The sequence below is a fragment of the Hemiscyllium ocellatum genome, chromosome 9 (assembly GCF_020745735.1).
Source record: "Hemiscyllium ocellatum isolate sHemOce1 chromosome 9, sHemOce1.pat.X.cur, whole genome shotgun sequence".
In the NCBI taxonomy this organism is placed as follows: domain Eukaryota; kingdom Metazoa; phylum Chordata; class Chondrichthyes; order Orectolobiformes; family Hemiscylliidae; genus Hemiscyllium; species Hemiscyllium ocellatum.
Genome location: NC_083409.1, coordinates 103,005,563 through 103,029,787, shown reverse-complemented (window position 1 = coordinate 103,029,787; position 24,225 = coordinate 103,005,563). Strand labels below are relative to the sequence as shown.

Below are 24,225 nucleotides of genomic sequence, written 5' to 3'. Positions count from 1 at the left end.
AGACAGAATATTTCTGAAACAGTGAGAAGCTGGGAAGTGTAGGTGTCAAAGGGATCTGTGTGTCCCTTTTCATGAATCATTTAAAGTTAGCACACAGGTGCAGCAAGTAATTAGGAGGGCAATGGTGTGTTGGCCTTCATGAGACGGGGATTTGAATACAGAAGTAAAGATGTTTTATTGAAGCTGTATAGAGTCTTGGCAAAGTTACTTATCTCCAAGGAGGGATATATTTGCTATCATGACAGTATAATTAATGGATGTTCACCAGATTAATCCTTGGGATGATGGGGTTGTATTACAAGGAGAAATGGAGGATACTAGCTATGATCTCAGTGAATGGTCAACTGAACCCATATCTTCTAAGTTATAGAATCACAGAGCAGTACAGCACGGAAGCAGACTGTTCAGCCCAACTCATCCATGCCGACCAGATATCCGATATTAATCTCATCCCATTTGCCAGCATTTAGCCAACATTCCTCTAAACCTTTCCTATTCATTTACCCATCAAGCTACCTTGCCCATTCACGTCACCCAATAACCTGCGATTTAATATCACCCCAAATAATTTCATCAGCAGATGCTTTTACTTTTAATTCTGATTATCATCAGTTTCATGATTAGGTTGTGTGGTTTAAATTTGTGCAAAGTTTTTTTCCCAACCAGTTGTGAGCACAACATTGATCTTATTATTTCTCATGTTCAATCTTTAGGAGGCCTGCAGTATGCAGCTACTGATAAATTGGATGAAAATGGATTAGTTGATGCTTTCACTGGATTAGTATCAGGAAATGGGAACATGAGTCAACAGTCAATCCAGGTTTGACTATCCTTCAGAGAATGACTTTGATTTTTGTTGCTGCTTTCTGATAACAGGTATGTTGGTGTTTTAAGGTGGCTGTTTTGATTTCTTGCAGCTGGAAAGTTCTGGAAAGAGCATTGCAAGTAATGACTGGTTTAATGGTACAGTTTTCATCGATAAATCTGTTGGGAAAAACACGTTCTTTGTAATAACATGGGAGATTGACACACCACAAATGTTTATCCATAATCCCAATGGAAAGCTTTACAGAAATGGAAACTTTGAGATGGACACAGTCCTGTTGACAGCTCGCCTTCCAATTCTTGGCCTGGCACACGTACGGTTCTGATTGGTCTGTGAGTTTAAATTTTCTCTTTGCTTTAACTTTGATCTCCTTCTTTTCAATTACAACGGGGTGTTTTTACATCAGTCAGGAGCCTGGATGTACAGCATACAAAATGGAGCTGGAACGACTCAGATTGTAACGATAACAGTAACATCACGGGCAGCAGATGAGAACATTCCGCCTGTCACAGTCAACGCGCACCTCAATCAAGACACAACATCTTTTCCAAACCCACTGATCATTTTTGCAGAGGTCAGCCAAGGGTTCCTGCCTGTTGTTGGAGCCAAAGTGACAGCCACAGTAGAGAGGGCTGGAGGTCAGCCTGTGAATCTTGAGCTGTTGGACAATGGGCGAGGTAAATACATCCATCGCAGTAGAAGTCAATTAGCAAGTGGTTACATTTCATTGTGACCAAAGTAAAATATTATCATTAGTTAACACTGGATTCTGCACTTCACAATTGATTTGTCTTCTCATCTTTAGGTGCTGATGCTGTTAGAAATGATGGAGTTTATTCTCGGTACTTTACTGAATTTCTTGGTAATGGGAGATACACCATTAAAGTATCTGTACAAGGAAAAGATGGAATAGTGAGGTTAACAACCAGGAAGCAAAGCCATGCCATGTACATCCCAGGATATGTACAAAATGGTAAGGTATTGATGGACACATGTACCTACTTGTTACTGAATTATGTTATTGCCTGAGTCAGCCTCTAAACCAATTGTACTTGGAAATGTCATCAGTCCCAAACCCAATGACAATTCCAATGTTACCTCAGACAACCTCCCATATACCCCATAACTCTAAAGTGTGGTGTGAGTGTGGATTGCACTGATTGGGAGGATAGTTCAGGCAGGAACCTCACAACCTTTAATAAGATACTCAGTTGAGCACTCAAGGTTTTCGGCCAAGTGATGGAAAATGGACATGTGCAGATTTCGAGTAGTTTTTGTTGATTCAGACTTGATGGGAAGAAGGGCAATGTCTGATTGTGTGAAATCAGTACTACCTTCTCAAGAGCATGTAGGGATGGGCAAAAAATACTGACCCAGGCAATGAAACCCACATCCTGAGAATGAATGAATAAAAGAAACCTTGAATCTCCATTTACCCAAAAGCTGCATTCCTGTATGAATTAGAATTAGAGTTAGGTTTTATTGTCATGTGTGCTCAAGGACAGGGGTACAGTAATACAGTAAAAGGTGTACAATGCCACCATTTTCCTAATTTCTATGCAGAACTATAATGTAGAACATTTAGCTTTTTTCCTTATTTCTCTATTTTTATCCCAAATGTATTTTAGTACCAAAGATTTGTCCCAAGGTAATTTGTATACCTAATTCTTAAGGTATGTGAGTATAAGAACTTCGGTTGAGTAGGAAATAAAGACATAAAGTTATAAAGTTAAAAATGACAGCCCTGCTTAAGTACAAAGCCATGAAGTCATATTCACTCATTATCTCTAACCCCGCTAATTTTTATCAGCTTGGAGTCCCCCAATGCATCAAATCCAAGCTCCATGATACTGATGAAACATGGAGGCGCAATGCATACCTTCAAATAAGCACATTGTTACTGACCCAACATCTCAACAGCCAGGCATCAGTCTCCTCTGGAGCATGTGTGGAGTTTGGATTGGACAAATCCAGTGTGGGTACCTGAGGTACATATGGAAAGATGACTAATCTGAGCTGTCGAGGCAACATTTTCAAACATTTGATTCTTCCATTGCTAACCTCTTATTCATTTATCTCTTCCATCACCCCCACTATTTCTCTTTGCTCTGCCATTGGTGAATGTACATTTAAACAGGAATGTACGAAGAGGACAAGCCATTCGGCCTTTTGAACCTACCCCAACCAGTATGATCATGGCCAACTGAATATCTCAATGCCTTTTATTCACCCCATAGTCAAAACTCCTGTATATGAAATACCTACAGATCAAATCCTGGAGTTCCCTCTTTAACAGTTTCCCTTCCATAAGACCTTTGTTAAGGCCCACCTATTGAGCAAACTTTTCGACATCACATCCAACATCTCCTTCTTCATCTTGACACAAATTTATTGGCTATGTCTCTGTGAAGGTGTTTTTCTCTACTTTTATTGTTTAAACACATGACCTTGCAGTAGTGATGACTATGGCATTAGACAATAATCCAAAAGTAGAGGCAATACAGCTCGAATCATACACTCCAACAGAGGCTCTTTGGCCCATCAGGTCTGTGCTGCCAAAAACATTCTTCTACCTATATTTACCCACACAAGATCCAGAGCCTGAGTGCTATCATATTTCATGTCCTCATCCAAGTACTTTTACAAAATCCTGTTAGGATAAAAAGATAAATCATCTAATTAGTTTGTCATTTTTGAGTAATATAGCAGAAATAGCCACGACTGAACTTATTTTAAACAAACACAACTGTTTCATGAGTGTCATCATGCAAATAACTGGTCAGGTCCACGCCTCCCCCACAACCCATCCTCCCATCCTGGCACCTTCCCCTGCCACCGCAGGAATTGCAAAACCTGTGCCCACACCTCCTCCCTCACCTCTATCCAAGGCCCGAAAGGAGCCTTCCACATCCATCAAAGTTTTACCTGCACATCCACCAAAATCATTTATTGTATCCGTTGCTCCCAATGCGGTCTCCTCTACATTGGGAGACTGGACGCCTCCTAGCAGAGCGCTTTAGGGAACATATCTGGAACACCCGCACCAACATTTCAACTCCCCCTTCTACTCTGCCGAGGACATGGAGGTCCTGGGCCTCCTTCACCGCCGCTCCCTCACCACCCGATGCCTGAAAGAAGAACGCCTCATCTTCTGCCTCGGAACACTTCAACCCCAGGGCATCAATGTGGACTTCAACAGTTTCCTCATTTCCCCTTCCCCCACCTCACCCGAGTTCCAAACTTCTAGCTCAACACTGTCCCCATGACTTGTCCTACCTGCCTATTTTCTTTTTCACCTATCCACTCCACCCTCCTCCCTGACCAATCACCTTCACCCCCTCCGCAACTCACCTATTGTACTCTATGCTACTTTCTCCCCACCCCCACCCTCTCTCATTTATCTCTCCACCCTTCAGGCACTCTGCCTGTACTACAGATGAAGGGCTTTTGCCGAAACGTCGATTTTGCTGCTCCTCGGATACTGCCTGAACTGCTGTGCTTTTCTAGCACCACTAATCCAGAATCTGGTTTTCAGCATCTGCAGTCATTGTTTTTACCTAAATAACCAATGCCCTGTGACGTAATCTGGTAAATCACTTGGGTTACAAAACAATGAAAGTTAGTAATGAGCAATAAATTATTTAATCACGTACTGCAACCACAAAAAAGTATTGGAACCCTTGCATCTAATACAATTATTTCCACAAAATAAGTTGAGCTGAGGATGATCCTTGGATTCATTTGATCTGACTCTTCAAGGATAAGAATCTGCTGCACCAGATTATTCTAAACTTGCAGACAGGCTGATTGGCTGAGATTTTGATCTGGTAATGACACTGAAATTGTCAGTGTTCACATCAAAGGCCCATTGATATTGATACCAACCCCCTCCTTAACAGTTCTGTGGGTGTAACTACATTACATGGACTGGGCAGTTCTAAAAGGCAGCTGGCCATCCCTTTCTCTGGGACAATTAGGAATGAGCAACAAGTAGTGGCCTTGTGGTGACAATCACATCTGAAGGATAAATGTTAAAAATCAACTTCCAAATATTTTGCCCCTTTCTGAATATGTCTTTCTTCACTTTTCTCACAGGTCAAATTCACCACAACCCACCAAAGCCTCCAGTGGACCGTAACGATTCTCAGATACAATTGGGAAGCTTTAATAGAGTGAAAACAGCGGGAGCATGTATTGTTAGTCAGGTTCCTCCTGGCACTCCCTTTGACGTGTTTCCCCCAAGTAAAATTAAGGATCTTCAGGCAGCAATTGTTGGAGATGCAATACAACTGAAATGGACAGCTCCAGGCGATGACTTAGATCAAGGAACTGGTAATTTAAATGATACATACATTGGGAGCAATTCCATTGCTGGGTTCTCAGCCCATTTTAAGTCTCATTGCCTCCATCTCATTATCAATCAGTTGGTCAGTCGGCTTCATTGTTTAACTGGGAATAGGGTGTGACTTTTACCATTTGTGTACTTTTGTTGTTGAAAAACATTGTACTCATTCAGCATGACTAAATATTATATCACAAGTGAATGAGTGTACTTTAATTTGAAATCTTTACCTTTCCTGACCTTTGTTTCAAAAAGAGTTAGCACAGAATCCTTGCAGTGCAGATCGAGGCCATTCAGATTGAGGATCAGTCCGCACTTACCCTCTGAACAACATCCTGCCCCCTTACCTGACTAGTTATTTACTCTAGCTAATCCACATACCTTGCACAGCCCCGGACACTACAGGATAATCCAGAATGGTCTTGTCCCCAAACTTGTGGGAAGAAACCACAGCACCCAGAAGATCCCACGCAGACACGGGGAAAGTGTACAAACTCCAGACAGACAGATGCCCAAGACTGGAATGAACCCCAAGTCTCTGCTACTGTGAGGGAGCAGCACTAACCACTAAACCACCGGGTTCCTCTCCCCACAAAGTTGTATTGACTTCAAGCAGCTTGAATAAAAGTCACTTCAATCTTCCCTTTTCAACTCATTCCTCCCTCGTTGTACCTTTGCAGAAGATATTGAGCCATTGTTAAAGATTTACTGAACAAATAGACAAGGTCTTTTCCCTGGATGGAGGGAGTCCAGAACTAGAGGACAGATGTTTAGGGTGAGAGGGAAAAGATTTAAAGGGACCTAAGGGGCAACACTTTCACGGAAATGGTTGTACATGTATGGAATGAGCTCTCAGAGGACATGATGGAGGCTGGTACAATTACAACATTTAAAAGGCATCTGGATGGGTATATGATTAGGAAGGTGTTACTAGGGGACATAGCTTTAAATTAAGGGGTGGTAGGTATAGGACAGATGTTAGGGGTAGATTCTTCACACAGCGGGTTGTGAGTTCATGGAATGCCCTGCCCGTATCAGTGGTGAACTCTCCTTCTTTATGGTCATTTAAGCGGGCATTGGATAGGCATTTGGAAGTTATTGGGCTAGTATAGGTTAGGTAGGATTCGGTCGGCGCAACATCGAGGGCCGAAGGGCCTGTACTGCGCTGTATCCTTCTATGTTCTATGTTCTATGTTCTAAGGGTTTAGATGGATATGGGCCAAGTGCTGGCAAACGAGTACATTAATTTGGGATATCTGGTCGGCATGGATGTGTTGGAAGAAAGGGTCTTTTTCTGTGCTGTACATCTCTATGAGAGGGGTGCCCTCGCATCCTTACCCTTGTGACTGTCAAAGATGGGCAAGTCTTGACAATGAGTGTTACCATGTGTGTGGTGGTCAGACATCCCAGCCAAGCTCCTTCCAATGACCACACTTTCAGGGAACATTCTGGTGATCAGCATAAACTTGTGGCTCAGCCTATAATCCATTCCTATCCATTGTACCAATTCCCCATGAATGAAATTTTTGGCTATGACATTGACTTGCAATTTCATGGGTGAATTTGTGTTACTCTCCTACGCCACCTGAGTGTACAATTAGATATTGGTAAGGGCATTTTCCTGAACATGAAACACTCAGACCCACTCACAGGAGTGACCAATACCATTATATTTTCAGGAACATGCAAGGCAGTTGAATTGTAATGGGGATGGGTGTAATTCAAATATTGAATGCACATTTCAATGGGAGACCATAATAAGACAAGAAGAAATAGGAACAGCAGCAGGCCATTCAGCTGCTGAAACCTGCTACACCGTTCAATAAAATTATAGCTGATCCTGTGAGGGGAAACATTCAACCAGCGCTTGCCCTGCCAGGTTGTTTAAGTATCCAGAATGTTTCAATGACGTTATATCACATTCTTCTAAGCACCCGTGAGAAGAATTCCAAAGTATTCAACCTTGGCTCATAAGACAGTTCCCCTACATCAGGGATCATCTTGGTGAACCTTCTCTGAGCTGCCTTAATGAAATAAAATCTTCACTTCAATAAGAGAGAGTCTGAATGAGATATCAAGAATTGTTCGGCTGAATGGTCTTCTCTTGTTCCTGTATTTTTAAACCTCTCAGTTTAGCCCCTTATTACTATTTGCCTCACTTAAGTATCTAACAAACCTGGCAGTGTGCAAGAGAATAACATCAAGAGCCTGAATAATACATTCACTTGCTTTTCTTTTCTTGCAGCTTCCTTTTATGAAATAAAGCTCAGCAAAAGCTTTGCACAGCTGAGGGATGACTTTCCAAATGCTCAAAGTGTAAACACCACAGACCTGAAGCCAAAGGTGGCGAGCTCAGAGGAATCGTTCACAGTATCTGAGAACATGGAGTTGAAAAATGGGACAGTAATCTACTTTGCAATTCAGGCATTTGATGGAAACCATTCTTCGGCCTTATCGAATATAGCACAAGCTGCTTTAATTTTGGCGAGTCCACCTCCCACATCACAGCCAGTCCAAACCATCGAACCAACTCAACCTCATAATACTGTAGTCATTAACATTTCAGAAATTCTTGTTATTGTTGGTATTGTTGTCATCGTTGTCTCCTTGATAATTTCAATCACTGTATGTGTTGTGACTAAAAAACGTCAGGGCAGAGTATCACCCAGTTAGGAAATGTACAGCTGAAGCCAGAGATAGTCAGCAACGTCATCAAACTTCAACAACATTCAATTTATCATGGTGCAACTTAATTCATGTTCAAAATTTGTGGCCAAAAAAATCGAGCTTTACATGAATATTGAGCATTCCTCCTGATGTTGAGCTGAGATTGTGTCACATCAAACAGTAATAGTGTTTAAATCCAACTCGTATAAATTAAATTTAAAAGTGAAGTGTCTTCCTGTAAAAGGACTGACAGAATCTAATAAAGTTTTGCTGTGCAATCTGAGATTTGAGCAGATTCTTTATCCTTTGCTGTTGTTTCATTTTCTTGCTTGTGGTTGGAACCTCATATTGTTTCCATTTGACTAAAGAAAATTTGCCACCAATATCAATATGAATCTATTTTGGGGCCAGCAGGGACATCAGCCGATGGAAGGCCACAATTTAAAACTGGAAGCTCCTCATTCTGAGTCCCAACCTAAATCTTGGTTCTTCAGGAACACTTTCATCAGGAAGGCATCCATTTCTGTCATTGAGAGATGGAGTCATACAGCACGGAGACAGACCCTTCGGTCCAACCAGTCCAGGCGGAACATAATCCCAAACTGAACTAGTCCCACCTGCCTACGCTGAGCCCATATCCCTCCAAACCTTTCCTATTCATGTAGTTATCCAAATGTCTTTTAAATGTCGGAACTGTCCGCAGAAAGTGTCTTTTAAATGTCACCAAGTCTGCAGAAAGTTACTTCCACATGCGAGCCACTCTCTGTGTAAAATAGTTGCCTCATGTCTTTTTAAATGTCTCCCCTCTAACTTTAAAAATGTGCCAATCATCTTGAAATCCATCATCCTAGGGAAAAGACAATTACAATCAACTCGATCTATACCCCTCATTATTTTATGAACTTCTATCAGATCACCTCTTAACCTCCTCTGCTCTAGTCAAAAAAAGACCCAGCCTCTCCAGCCTCTCTTTATAATTCAAAGCTTCCATACCTGGAAACATTGTGGTAAATCCCCCCAAACACTGTCCAGCTTGACAGTATCATTCCTCTACCTGGATGATCAGAACTGGACACAATATGCCAGTAGAGGCCTTACCAATGTCATGTACAACCTCAACAGGACTTCCCAACTCCAATGCTCAAAGGACTGAGCAATGAAGGCAAGCAGAGTTTATATCTTGCTAATGGATTTTATTTTTTGGAGGACTGTGACAAGGCCTTTTCAAGCCTCTTATTAGATGCAATTCAACAGAAGAAATGATTTGGATTCTCATTCTGTATTAGCCCCCTCCTCCAAACTAGTCCTAATTGCTTCTGATGCAAATGATCATTGAGAGGTGTAGTGTCTGTGAGGTGACAAGGCAGATCTCATCCAAAAACACAACAAAAGAAGTGAAGACTTGTATTTAAATAATTATTGGCATGATCACAGGATGACCCAAAGGATTTTGTAGCAGAAGAGTCATTTTGAAGCATCATCGCTATTTGTAATGTAGTGAGCACAACAGCCAATTTGCACAATGCAACATCCCATGGGTAACAATGAGATAAATGACCAGGTAATCTGGGTCACGATGTAGAGGGCAGATTATATCCTGCAATCTTGTGCACTTGTTGATGTACTTTCATTGCTGTAAAACAAGTCAGCAATGAGTACTTTAAATCTTACTTTTCAATATTTTTGCAGAATTATTTCTTTCACATATCCCATTGATGTTATTTTTTTATAATGAAGGTGCAGCTGCAATTTACTTATCATTGCTTTTCACAGACTCATACAGGAGAAAAAAGGCCCTTCAGCCCATCACGTTTGTGGCACCGAAGTGACACTAAATCTATAGAATCCTGACACTCTGGCCAATCATCCCACTGAAGCCACACAGACCCCCAAAGAGCCTTCTACCAAGACCCATCCTATCCCTGCATTTTTCCTATGGCTAATAGACTGCACACCCCTGGACACTATGGGCAATTGAGCAGCATCAATCCACCTAATCTGCACATCTTTGGACTGTGGGAGGAAACCAGAACACCCAGAGGAAACCCATGTGGACATGGGGAGTATGTGCAGACTCCACACAGACAAGTTGCCTAAGGCTGGAATCAAACCTAGTTCCCTGGTGCTGTGAGGCAGCAGCGCTGCCTATTGAGCTACCATGCCACCCTAAACTAGTCCCACTTTCTCACACTCGGCTCATAACCTTGAATGTTATGATGGTGGATTGCACCCTTTAGGCACTCTAAAACAATAACCTTTGGTATGCTTTCCTTTATTGGTCAGAACATTGAGGATAGTAGTTGGGAGGTTGTGTTGCGGCTGTACAGGATGTTGGTTAAGCCTCTTTTGGAATATTGTGTGCAATTTGGGTCTCCTTCCTATGGGAAGGATGTTGTGAAACATGAAAGGGTTCCAAAAAGATTTACAAGGATGTTGCCAGGATTGGAGGAAACAGCTAACGGGAATGGCTGAATAGGCTATTTTGCCTGGAGTCTCGAAGGCTGAGGGGTGATCTCATAAAGGTTTACAAACTCATGAGGAGCACGGATAGGGTAAATAGACAAAGTCTTTTCCCTGCAGTGGGGGAGTCCTAAACATAACCCAAATCCTATCCTGCCCAGAACTCTCTTAAAAGCTGTTTTAAAAGTCTCACTAATGTGAGAGGGCTGGGCAGCCAGATAACTAAATGGTTGCGTGCATTTCATGTTTTCCTCTTAGAGGAAAATGATGACTATTGGAGCTGATTATACTCCACTCCACGCACGTGCACACATACAATTTCAGATGTTTATTGATTTCAAATTCCACCAACTGTCATAACAGGATTTGAACCTTGTTTAAACCCCAGAATGTTACCTTGGCATTTGGATTAACAGTCCAGCAATAATACCACAGGCCATCGCCTCTGCTGCCATATAATGAGTAATTAGAGACCCAGCTAATGTTCTTTGCAATAGCAACTGGTGTAATTTAAATTGTGTTAATAAATCTGGAAATAAAAGTAGTCTCAGAAATAGCCAGCAAGTCAATTATCATCGATCATTGTTAAATCAGTCTGGTTCACAGATGTCCTTTTAACAAAGGGTCTCTGGCATTCATACCCAGTCTGCTCTATATGTGACTCCAGCCCCACAGCAATGTGCTTGATTCTTAACCATCCTTTGAAATGGTGGGCAGTTAGGGATGGGGATGGCAACAAATGCAGAGCACACCATGAGCACACGATCATGTGATATTTAGAGTTGCCACATGTAGTGACCCTTAAACATTATTTGTAATCTCTTGACTTTGATGCCTGAAGAAATTGAATTTAGAAACTTGCACTACTGGCATGCTCTCTCAGAATAATACGAGGAAGTAAAAGACAATTTCTATCCTATTCCATAGAAAGATTTGCATTTAATTTGTATTTTCGCGGATTACTTTATAACTAATGAAGTACAATGGATGTTTTGTTACTGTTGGAGTTAGACAAACAAGTAAGGTAAAAGTCAATTTAACTTAAGGGGAGGTGATAGCTTTGCGGTATTATCTGGGTCAGATATGTAGACGATACCTTTGTAATCATTAAAAACACAGAAATAGAGAACACACACTGGATCATCAACACCACACTCACAGGAATCCGATTCACTAGAGAGGAAGAAAAGGACAACCAACTCCCATTTCTAGACGTGATGGTACAGAGAACACCGAAAGGACAATTCACCACAAAGGAAAGCCACACACACAGACCAAGTCCTAAACTACGAAAGCAACCACCCCAATACACACAAAAGAAGTTGCATCAAGACACTGTTCAAAAGGGCCACAACACACTGCAGTACACCAGAACTGCAAAAAGAGGATGAAGAACAGCTCTATAATGTATTTACCAAAAACAGATACCCCACAATTTCATCAACAGATGCCTAAGGGAAAGACAACGGAATGAGGGCAGGCCACAACCCAAAGGACTAGCCACACTGCCATACATTAAGAGCATTTCCAAACTGACAGCCAGACTACTGTGATCACTAGGACTCATAACAACACACAAACCAACAGCCACTCTCAGACAACAACTCACTAGAACGAAGGACCCGATACCCAGCATGAGCAAAACCAATGTAGTGTACAAAATCCCATGCAAGGACTCCATAAAACACTACATAGGACAAACAGGAAGACAGCTAACGATCCGCATCCATGAACACCAACTAGCCACGAAACGACATGACCAATTATCCTTAGTAGCCACACACTCAGATGACAAACAACATGAGTTCGACTGGGACAACACTACTATTATAGGACAAGCCAAACAGAGAACAGCCAGGGAATTCCTAGAGGCATGGGTCTCATCCACAGATTCAATCAATAAGCACATTGATCTGGACCCAATATACCGGCCACTGCAGCGGACAGCTGGAACTGACAACTGGAAGCGGCAGATTCGAATCACGATAAATGCCAGAGGAAATATCACAGAAGCGCTTCACAGGAGGCTCCCAAGCACTGGGGATGTCACCTAGACAGGGAACAAAATGTCTGCAACACAAATTCCCAGCTCGGCGAACAGAACCACAACATTAGTGGTATTATCGCTGGATTGTTAATCCAGAGACCAACAAGCATTCTGGGGATTTGGGTGTGAATCCCACCACAGCAGATGGTGGAACTTGAAGTTTAATAAAAATACCTGGAATTAGGAATCTTGTGATGACCCTGAATCCATTATTGAATGTCAGGGGAAAAACCCATCTGGTTCAGTAATGTCCCTTAGGGAAGGAAACTGTCATCTAAGGTAATGAGAGGCATAGATAGAGTAGATAACCAGAGACTTTTCCCCCTGGGCAGAAATGACTGTCTTGAGGGGTCATAATTTTAAGGTGATTGGAGGAAGGTATAGGGGAGATGTCAGAGGTAGGTTCTTAAGCAGAGTCGCAAGTGCGGTGCTGGAAAAACACAATACGTGGGGCAGCGTCCAAGGAGCATCTTTATGCAGAGAGTGGTGGATGTATTGAATGCACTGCCAGCTGTTGTAATAGAGGCAGAGATGTTAGGGACATTTAAGTGACTGCTGGACAAACCCATGGGCAGCAGTAAAATGAGGTGTGTGTAGGTTATGTTGATCTTAGATTAAGATAAATGTTTGGTACAAATTCATGAGCCGAAGGGCCTGTTCTGTGCAGGATTGTTCTATGCTCTATGTTCTTACCTGGTCTGGCCTACATGTGATTGCAGACCCGCAGCAATGTGGTTGACCCTTAACTGCGGGAAGGGCAATAAATGCTGCCGAGCCAACGATGTTCTCATCCAATCAATGAACAAAAACAAAATCTTTTCACCTGTGATATGTTGTGTTCAATATAGGAGGCCACACAGTAATATAGCAGTGTTCTAACAACCAAAGGCTCCCTATAACAGGAATTCAGCAATAACAACGTAGCTTGCAGTGTTTCTGATAGATGGAAATATTTGTTGCATGCTGGCAAAGTAACATTTTGTTCCTGTCTAGACCATGTTTCTCTAAGATTCGTTGGAAGGGATTGGCCTTTGGTGTGTGTGTTTAAACAAAAATTGAAGAATTCCTTTTAAAACTTGGAAACCTGTCATTTCAATTCACAATCAGTGCATTTTTTTTTATCATTTATGCTTTCACAGCACTGAGATTAAAGAACAGGACCTTGGTTTCAAGGATCTCCTGAATGTGAGAAATGACTTACAAAATTTAGAGGCACATTTTACAAAGAGCATAAATACTAGGAAAATTTTAACATCTTTGGGTGAATTATTTTCACGTAAGTCAGTGTTGCATGCATTCATACAAAATGCAGTCGGGTCAGTGAAACTGAACACACTGTAGTATCCAAATTACAAAAATACATAATTTTCCCAGATGAGAGGTAGTTTTTGCCCAGTGTGATTCTTTTACCTCACCATCAACACCAGACCTAGAGGATTACCATCTTAAAGAAAAAACAGAGCAGATAAAACTGCCAAGTGTCTGCCAATGATCTCCATGTGTCATGTTCCATTGCGTTCAGACATTAGCATGGATAAAGTCACTTTGGTGTAACTGAAATAAATCAACTTGTCCAATATTAGAACTTTGAATACTGCATTTGGCTCATAGAGTCACAACAGTGCACAGCATGGAAACAGACCTTTCAGCCCAACTGGTCTATGCTGACCAGATGCTCTAAATTAATCTCATCCCATTGGCCAGCATATGGCCATATCCTTCTAAACCCTTCCTATTCATATACCCATCCAGATTCCTTTTAACTGTTGTATTTGCACCGGCCTCCACCACCACCTCTGATAATTCATTCCATATACACAGCACCCTCTGCATGAAAAGTTGTTCCTTGGGTACCTTGGCTCCAGAAAATATGCTTTATCTAATTTTTAGTCATTTATGTAAGTCTTATTTATGTAAAATAAATTGTTACTTGCCTGTTTTAACCTGTACTTTCCAGTTCTCATCTTCCTGACCTCCGTAATATCTAGTTTGTCAAATACCAATTGCTCAATTATTGCATTAATATTATTCAAGCAATTGTTTCAACGTTACTAAGATGATGAAGGGATTTGCCAGTAGTAAAATGACACCTACTCATTCGTAATTAAGATGCTCAGCTGAGGTTATACGAACATAGTCTGGCTACAGAATTTGATCCAAGCATTGGCATCAGAGCTGAGTAGCAGGAAAAAGCATAGAGAAACCAACTTTGTCATCAGCTGAGTATGACACTATGGAATCCTAGAAATATTGGTTCGTACACGTCAAAGTGAACGCCTTCCAACAGCCAGAACCATAGGGCTAGGCAAAAAGCAAAATGCTTGTGGTTGTTACAGGCCAGATATTGATTGTCCCTTGGACAATGATATTAGGCCAAACACTTTCAACGACTTAATTTTAATAATTGTCCCTCTGTTAGGATCTCTAGTTTGGGGTGTTCCACTGTTGTTTCTAGTGTTCAACTCTACTCGCAGCCCCTTGGTAACAGAACTTCCCAAGCCATCCTTCTGATAGGGCTGTTTTATTTAGAAAAGAGAATTGAGAGGGGATCTGATTCAGGTATTCCAAATTTTGAGGGTTCTGGTCAAGGTAGGGTCACTCCTTGTTTCAGTGTGATTTTAATTGATCTATGTTTTCATTTCCCACACCTTCTAGATCAGGCTGTTCAATTGGATATGAACAGTGCTCATCTCCAGCTGAAAATAAGCAGGAAGGGTCCAGCAGTTGAAGTTATTGAAGCAGAGCAAAGTAAGTGGTGTAACGCAGAACACTTCTGCAGCTCTCTCAATGTACTTGCCACGGCAGGCTCCATCACCGGACCTCACTACTGGGAGGCTAATGTGAAAGACATTCCTTCCTGGGCTGTGGGGATAGCCTACCTGAGAATTCCACACACGCTTCCAGGAAGCAAACTGGGATCTGAGGAAAACTCGTGGGTGTTTTCTTGCTCAGAAAGGGGCCTTTATTATGCCCAACATGACACTGAGGTGATGTATTTCCGCTATGAAAACCAACTGGAGAACATTGGAGTCTATTTGGACTGTGACAGTGACATTCTTGCTGTTTGTGATGCAGAATCAGTGTGGTGTTTGTACACATTCTATTGTACACCAAAGAAACTGTGGGCAGCACAGTGGCACAGTGGTTAGCACTGCTGCCTCACAGTGCCAGAGACCTGGGGTCAATTCCCCACTCAGTCGACTGACTGTGTTGAGTTTGCACGCTCTCCCCGCGTCTGTGTGGGTTTTCTCCGGGAGCTCCGGTTTCCTCCCACAGTCACAAAGATGTGCAGGTCAGGTGAATTAGTGATACTAAATTGCCCGTAGTGTTAGGTGTAGAGGAATGGGTGGGTTGTGCTTTGGCGGGTCGGTGTGGATTTGTTGGGCCACAGGGCCTGTTTCCACACTGTAAGTAATCTAAACTGGTGTTTCCTGCCTTTTGTCCAAAATTTGATGAGAGTGAAGAATTTTCACTGGTTCCCATGGTAATACACTGTGGTATTGTTGGCTGAAATAGATCATATGATGTGGGCTGGTATATTTTAGAATGAGGGTCCGCTGTTAGAGTGCGCTGTTACAAACATAGGGACCTACAGATTGGTGGTGTCATCTCTGGAATCATGGGAGTTCTCAGATCTACTTCCTGTTTCCTTTGTGTGTGCTTCCTTTGTGTGTAATATTTAGAATTTTATTTCCTTTCTTTGATTTTAAAGTAACCTGTATTGTTATTTTTACTAAACATTACTTTGTCAAAGTCAAACTTTTAATCGATTATGTGATGAATATTAATATTAATAAGTGCAAACTTGTTTATTTCCACAAGGCCTATTTTATAGATGTTGTTCTGTCTGAACTAATGGTTTTGTTTTCAGATCTTGCTATATTTCCCAAATTAAAGTTGTTTTTGATCTGGTGATTCTTGAAATACAAGCAACGAATGCATGCGGGGTGGTCAACTAGAGTGTCGAGTCAGGAAGTGGAGTTTAATGAATGGGCGTTTAACTGATTGTTCGGAGCGAGATCACATCAAAGGGATGGGCTGAATGTCCCACTTTCTGCTCCTATGTCGTGTCATCTTATGGATTTATAAGGAGCTGAAGTTCTGTGGAGTCTACAGTATTTCTAGTGCCTGTGAGAGGAGTTTGACAGGAGACGTGTGATTGTCACTCTCTTATCTTGAGGAAGTCTGGATTAAGGCTGAATCCTGGGGCCCGAAATTTGACTGAACAGGGCACCACCTCCATCATTCATTACAGTATCCAGGCTTGGAGAATCCGAAGACTATGGAGGAATGGACATCGATAAAGTAATGAACCAGATGGGTCCCCTCTGTCTATGGCTATTCAGAAACTTGGTAATGTTAGTATCCAGGGCAACATTATCTCTTTCGCGGACGGTGTTGAACAGATCAATTTGGGCTTACTATTTGTGCTCCTATGAAGTTGCTTTTCTTCTTTTGAGTGTATGTTTTTATGCATGTATGTGCAATATATATAGAATGAGTTTGAAAATAATTTTATATTTCATTTGTTACTAGTTCTTTAATAAAAGTGTTGATTACACACATATTGACTATTGAGATACTTCTTCCTGTTACATCCAGAGTACAGCTCTGAATCTAAGTGAGACTCCGCAAGGGATTCTTGAACACGACAGCTTTCACCCGAACTGGACGTTCGAGTCCCTGGCAGAGAGTTGCAGTAAACAGGTGACTTTCTGTGACAGGCCTATCTTCCCACATTTTAATGCTGCTTTATAATTCATGTTTTGAATTTGCTTTACACACCCATCCAGATTTTAAACGTGTGGCAAGCACAGCAAGTCAGGCAGTACCCGAGGAGCAGGAGAGTCAACGTTTCAGGCATAATGCCTTCATCAGGAATGTGTGGGATAATCTGAATGGCAAGGCAGAGCAAAGCACCAATGATATTACCAGGTCCACCTGTTCCAGAGCGGCTGGCTAGTCTGGGTCACTATTTATTTGAGTGTTTATGGAGATGTCAGAGGAGTTTAATGCTTTCTGACATGTTGTCATGACTCAGTTGGGCAGAATGCACTGATAACAAAGCCCCACCATTACACAAAGTGTGCATAAATATGTAATGAACTAATTGATCAAGATTATCACAGGCTGCTAATGTTCAGATTCATAGTTCCTTGAAAGTGGTGTCACAGGCAGATAGGATAGTGCAGACAGTTGTTGGTATGCTTGTCTTTATTGGTCAGAGTATTGAATAGAGGAATCGGGAGGTCATTTTGTTGCTATACAGACACTGGTTAGGCCACTTTTGGAATATGGTGTTCAATTCTGGTTTTGCTGTTGTCAGAAAGATGTGTTAAAATTGGGTTCAAAAAGATGTACAAGGATGTGGCCAGGGTTGGAGTGTTTGAGCTATAGGGAGAGGCTTAATATACTGGGGCTGTTTTCCCTGGAGAGTCTGAGGCTGAGTGGTAACTTATAGAGGTTTATAAAATCATGAGGGATATAGATAGGGTGAATAGCCAAGGTTGCTCCTCCAGGATAAAGGAGTCCAAAACTAGAGGGCACAGGTTGAAGGTGAGAGGGGAGCAATTTAAAAGGGACCTAAGGGGCAACTTTTAGTCATTTGTGTTGCGTGTATGGAATGAACTGCCAGATTGTAATGGAGGTTGGTGCAATTACAACATTTAAAAGGTGTCTCAATGGGTATATGAACAGAAAGGGTTTAGAGGGATATGGGCCAAATGCTCGCAAACGGGACTGGAATAATTTAGGATATCTGGTTGGCATTGAAGAGTTGGACCAAAGGGTCTTTTCCTGTGCTGTACAGCTCTATGACTGTATGATTGGATAAGTGTAATTCACAGCAAGCTTTGTCATGAATAAGGAGATCACTGCTTATTGCAAACAAACATATTCTTTAACAAATGACAAAAAAACATACTAGTTTGCAGTATTTGTTACTAAAGTATATCCTCTCAAAGTATATGAAAGTATATGCTCTTAAATCCCCAAACCTCCACACACTCATTCATCAATAAGACAAAGACACACAGCATAACAGAAATATTATAGATGACAAAATACAGAGGGAAAATAAAAATCTATAGATCAATCCCTAAATTACAAGGGTAGGTATTTTCTAAACAACCTGCACAGAGATATTATTACACATCCTTTGGAGCAGGTGTGACTTAAATTTGGGTCTCCTGGTTCAGAGGTAGGGACATTGCATCACAAGAGTTCCAGACCAAACAAGTAGGATGAGTTGGTTCTCACACTTCCTTTGATTCTCAGTAATGATGACATGACATTGTGGCCGAGCAGTGGTCGATGTTTGATTGGGAACTGATCAAGTGGACCTCGGTCTTTTTTTGTGTTTGGAATTCCTTCTCAAGAGTCTGTAGGATGTCTTTTAGTCATTTGTTATTTACAGGCTTCTGGATGTGTCTGAATACACTTTCTTGCAGGATTATGAACCTTCATCTTAAGTCGGTACAAAAGGCTATTATAATAGTTTTGTCATACAGCATAGAAACAAACCCTTCGGCCCACCTTGTCTGTGCTGACCAATAAATGCCACACTACACTAATCCCATTTACCTGAACTTGATTCATAGCTTACTGTGCCCTCGCATTTTAATTGATCATCCAGATGTTTCATAAACATGGCGAGAGCATCTTCCTTCCCCAACCTGGATTAAGGCTGAACCCTGGTGCCCGAAATTCGACAGAACAGGGCACCACCTCCATCATTCATTACAGTATCCAGAGTGGGATAATCCGAAGACTGTGGAGGAATGGACATCGATAAAGTAATGATCCAGATGGGTCTACTCTGTCTATGGCTATTCAGAGACTTGGGAATGTTAGTATCCAGGGCAATGTTATCTCTTTCGCTGACTGTGTTGAACAGATCAATTTGGGGTTAACATTTGTGCTGCTATGAAGTTGCCTTTCTTTCTTTGAGTGTGCATTTATACGCATGTAAGTGCAATATACATAGAAAGAGTTTTAAAATGTTTTGATTGTTACTAATTCTTTAATAAAAGTGTTGATTGCAAAAATATTGACTATTGAGGTACTGATTCCTGTTACATCCAGAGTACAGCTCTGAATCTAAGTGAGACTCCGCAAGGGATTCTTGAACTCGACCGCTTTCACCCGAACTGGACGTTTGAGTCCCTGGCAGAGAGTTGCAGTAAACAGAAGACTTTTTTGTGACAGGCCTATCTTTCCACATTTTAATGCTGCTTTATAATGCATGTTTTGAATTTGCTTTACATACCCACCCAGATTTGAAAAGTGTGGGAAGCACAGCAGGTCAGGCAGTACCCGAGGAGCAGGAGAGTCAACGTTTCAGGCATAAGGCCTTCATCAGGAATGTGTGGAATAAACTGAATGGCAAGGCAGAGCACAGCACCAACAATATTACCAGGTCCACCTGTCCCAGAGCAACTGGCTAGTCTGGGTCAATATTTATTTGAGTGTTTAAGGAGATGTCAGATGAGTTTAATGCTTTCTGACATGTTGTCATGACTCAGTTGGGCAGAATGCACTGATAACAAAGCCCCACCATTACACAAAGTGTCATAAATATGTGATGAACTAATTGATCAAGATTATCACAGGCTGCTAAAGTTCAGTTTCATAGTTCATTGAAAATGGTGTCACAGGTAGATAGGATAGTGCAGACAGTCGTTGGTATGCTTGTCTTTATTGGTCAGAGTACTGAGTATAGGAATTGGGAGGTCATATTGTTGCTATACAGACACTGGTTAGGCCACTTTTGGAATATGGTGTTCAATTCTGGTCTTGCTGCTGTCAGAAAGTTGTGTTAAACTTCTGTTCAAAAAAGATGTACAAGGATGTGGCCAGGGTTGGAGTGTTTGAGCTCTAGGGAGAGGCTGAATAGGCTGGGGCTCTTTTCCCTGGAGCGTCTGAGGCTGAGTGGTAACTTATAGAGGTTTATAAAATCATGAGGGATATAGATAGGGTGAATAGCCAAGGTTGCTCCGCCAGGATAAAGGAGTCCAAAACTAGAGGCACAGGTTGAAGGTGAGAGGGGAACGATTTAAAAGGGACCTAAGGGGCAACTTCTTCCACACAGAGGGTGTTGCGTGTATGGAATGAGCTGCCAGATTGTAATGGAGGTTGGTGCAATTTCAACATTTAAAAGGCATCTCAATGGGTATATGAACAGGAAGGGTTTAGAGGGATATGGGCCAAATGCTGGCAAATGGGACTAGAATAATTTAGGATATCTGGTTGGCATTGAAGAGTTGGACCAAAGGGTCTTTTCCAGTGCTGTACAGCTCTATGTCTGTATGATTGGATAAGTGTAATTCACAGCAAGCTTTGTCATGAATAAGGAGATCACTGTTTATTGCAAGCAAATGTACTCTTTAACAAATGACAACAAAAACATACTAGTTTGCAGTATTTTTTATTAAAGTATATCCTCTTGAAGTATATGAAAGTGTATCCTCTTAAATTCCAAACCTCCACACACACTCATTCATCAATAAGACAAACAAAGACAGACAGCTTAACAGAAATATTATAGATGACAAAATACAGAAGGAAAATAAAAATCTATAGATCAATCCCTAAACTACACAAGTAGATATTTTCTAAACAACCTGTACTGAGATATTGTTACACATCCTTTGGAGCAGGTAGGACTTGAACTTGGGTTTCCTGGTTCAGAGGTAGGGACATTGCATCACAAGAGTGCCAGACCAAACAAGTAGACTGAGTTGCTTCTCACACTTACTTTGATTCTCAGTAATGATGACATGACGTTGTGGCCGAGCAGTGGTCGATTTTTGATTGGGAACTGATCAAGTGGACCTCGGTCTTTTTTTTGTGTTTGGAATTCCTTCTCGAGAGTCTGTGGGATGTCTTTTAGTCATTTGTTATTTACAGGCTTCGGGATGTGTCTCAATGCACTTTCTTGCAGAATTATGAACCTTCATCTTAAGCTGGTGCAAAAGACTATTATCATAGTTTGTCATACAGTGTAGAAACAAGTCTTCTCCAATCAAGTGACACCTATTCATTCATCATTATGATGCTCAATTGAGGTTTTGTGAACATATCCTGGCTACAGAATTTGATCCAAGCATTGGCATCAGAGTTAAGGCAAAGCATAGAGAAACCAACTTTGTTATCAGCTGAGTATGACACCATGGAATCCTAGAAATATTGGTTTGTACATGTCAAAGTGAACACCTTCCAACAGCCAGAACCATAGTGCTAGGCAAAAGGCAAGATGCTTGTGGTTGTTACTGGCCAGATATTGATTGTCCCTTGGACTGTGACATTAGGCCAAACACTTCCAGCTATTTAATTTCAGTAAATATCCTCCCATTAGAATCTCCAATATGGGGTGGCCCCTGTTGATTCGACAGTTCAGCTCTACTCGCAGCCCCTTGGTAACAGAACAACCCAAGTCATCCTTCTGATAGGGTTGTTTTATTTGGAAAAGAGAACTGAGAGGCGATCTGATACAGGTTTTGCAAATTTTGAGGGTTCTGGTCAAAGCTAGTCACCTTTCATTTCAGTGTAATTTTAATTGATCTATGTTTCCATTTCCCCCACCTTCTAGATCAGGCTGTTCAATTGGATATGAACAGTGCTCATCTCCAGCTGAAAACAAGCAGGAAGGGTCCAGCAGTTGAAGTTATTGAAGCAGAGCAAAGTAAGTGGTGTAACGCAGAACACTTCAGCACCTTGCTCAATGTACTTGCCACGGCAGGCTCCATCACCGGACTTCACTACTGGGAGGTTAATGTGAAAGACATTCCTTCCTGGGCTGTGGGGATAGCCTACCTGAGAATTCCACATATGATTCCAGGAAGCAAACTGGGATCTGAGGAAAACTCGCGGGCATTTCTTGCTCAGAAAGAGGCCTTTATTGTGCCCAATATGACACCGAGGTGATGTACTTCCACTATGAAAACCAACTGGAGAACATTGGAGTCTATCTGCACTGTGACAGTGACGTTCTTGCGGTTTGTGAAGCAGAATCAGTGTGGTGTTTGTACATGTTTTATTGTACACTAAAGGAAGTATAAGGAGCTTGAGTTCTGTGGAGTTTGCAATACGTCTAGTGCCTGTGAGAGGGATTTGAGAGGAGACTTGTGATTGTCACTCTCTCTTATTTTGAGGAATTCTGGATGAAGGCTGGGTATTGAAATTGTACTTAACAGGGCACCGCCTCCATCATTCATTACAGTATCCAGAGTGGAATAGTCAACTACTGAAGACTGTGGAGGAATGGACATCAATAAAGTAATGAACCAGATGGGTCCACCCTGTCTATGGATAGTCAGAGACTTGGTAATGTTAGTATCCAGGGCAACATTATCTCTTTTGGGGACTGTGTTGAACAGATCAATTTGGGGTTACCTTTTGTGCTGCTATGAAGTTGCCTATCTTCCTTTGAGTCCATGTTTATATGCATGTCTGTACAATATATATAGAATGAGTTTTAAAATAATTTATATTTTGATTGTTACGAGTTCTTTAATAAAAGTATTGTTTGAAGATAGTATTGAGTATCAGAATTGGGAGGCCATGTTGTGGAAGTACAGACATTGGTTAGCCCACTTTTGGAATATGGCATTCAAATCTGGTCTTCCTGCTGTCAGAAAGGTGTTGTTAAACTTGTGTTAAAAAAAGATTCACAAGGATGTGGCCAGGGTTGGAGGGTTTGAGCTACAGGGAGAGGCTTAATAGACTGGGGCTGTTTTCACTGGAGAGTATGAGGCTGAGTGATAACCTTATAGAGCTTTATAAAATCATGAGGGATATAGATAGGGTGAATAGCCAATGTCGCTCCCCCAGGATAAAGGAGTGCAAAACTAGAAGGCACAGGTTGAAGGTGAGAGGGGAACAATTTAAAAGGGACCTAAGGGGCAGCTTTTTCCACACAGAGGGTGGGGGGTGCGTGTATGGAATGAGCTGCCAGAGGAAGTAGTGGAGGCTGGTACAATATATAAAAGGTGTCTGGATGGGTATATGAACAGAAAGGGTTTAGAGGGATGTGAGGCAAATGCTGGCAAAGGGGACTGGAATAATTGAGGATATCTGGTTGGCATTGATGAGTTGGACCAAAGGGTCTTTTTCAGTGCAGTACAGCTCTATGTCTGTATGACTCTGTAAGTGTAATTCACAGTAGGCTTTGTCATGAACGAGGAGATCAGTGTTTATTGCAAGCAAATGTACTCTTTAACAAATGACAAAATACAGAGGGAAAATAAAAATCTATAGATCAATCCCGAAACTACAAGGGTAGATATTTTCTAAGCAACCTGTCCGAGATATTGTTACACATCCTTTGGAGCAGGTGTGGCTTGAACTTGGGTCTCCTGGTTCAGAGGTAGGGACACTGCATCACAAGAGTGCCAGACCAAAAAGGGTAGGATGAGTTTTTTCTCACACTTCATTTGATTCTCAGTAATGATGACATGACATTGTGGCCGAGCAGTGGTCGATGTTTGATTGGGAACTGATCAAGTGGACCTCGGTCTTTTTTGTGTTTGGAATTCCTTCTCGAGGGATCATGGGAATTCTTTTCATCATTGTTATTTACAGGCTTCTGGATGTGTCTGAATGCACTTTCTTGCAGGATTATGAACCTTCATCTTAAGCTGGTGCAAAAGGCTATTACCATAGTTTGTCATACAGCATAGAAACAAGCCCTTCGGCCCACCTTGTCTGTGCTGACCAATAAACACCAAACTACACTAATCCCATTTACCTGAAATTGATCCATAGCCTACTGTCTGGATTAGTGGTGCTGGAAGAGCACAGCAGTTCAGGCAGCATCCAAGGAGCAGTGGAACCGACATTTCGGGCAAAAGTCCTTCAGTCTACTGTGCCCTTGCATTGTAAGTG

General features: G+C 41.7%; 1 protein-coding gene across 1 annotated transcript in view; it reads left to right on the top strand.

The window, feature by feature from the left end:
* The window catches only part of LOC132818552 (calcium-activated chloride channel regulator 1-like), a 42,822-nt gene extending 20,556 nt beyond the window's left edge, over nt 1–22,266 (top strand). The window contains exons 9-16 of the mRNA XM_060829610.1: nt 714–820; nt 918–1,139; nt 1,233–1,503; nt 1,632–1,799; nt 4,922–5,158; nt 7,414–7,815; nt 14,998–15,090; nt 21,932–22,266. Coding sequence (XP_060685593.1) covers nt 714–820; nt 918–1,139; nt 1,233–1,503; nt 1,632–1,799; nt 4,922–5,158; nt 7,414–7,815; nt 14,998–15,090; nt 21,932–22,266 — 1,835 coding nt within the window. The remainder of the gene's footprint in view (nt 1–713; nt 821–917; nt 1,140–1,232; nt 1,504–1,631; nt 1,800–4,921; nt 5,159–7,413; nt 7,816–14,997; nt 15,091–21,931) is intronic.
* Nucleotides 22,267–24,225: the final 1,959 nt, after the last annotated feature.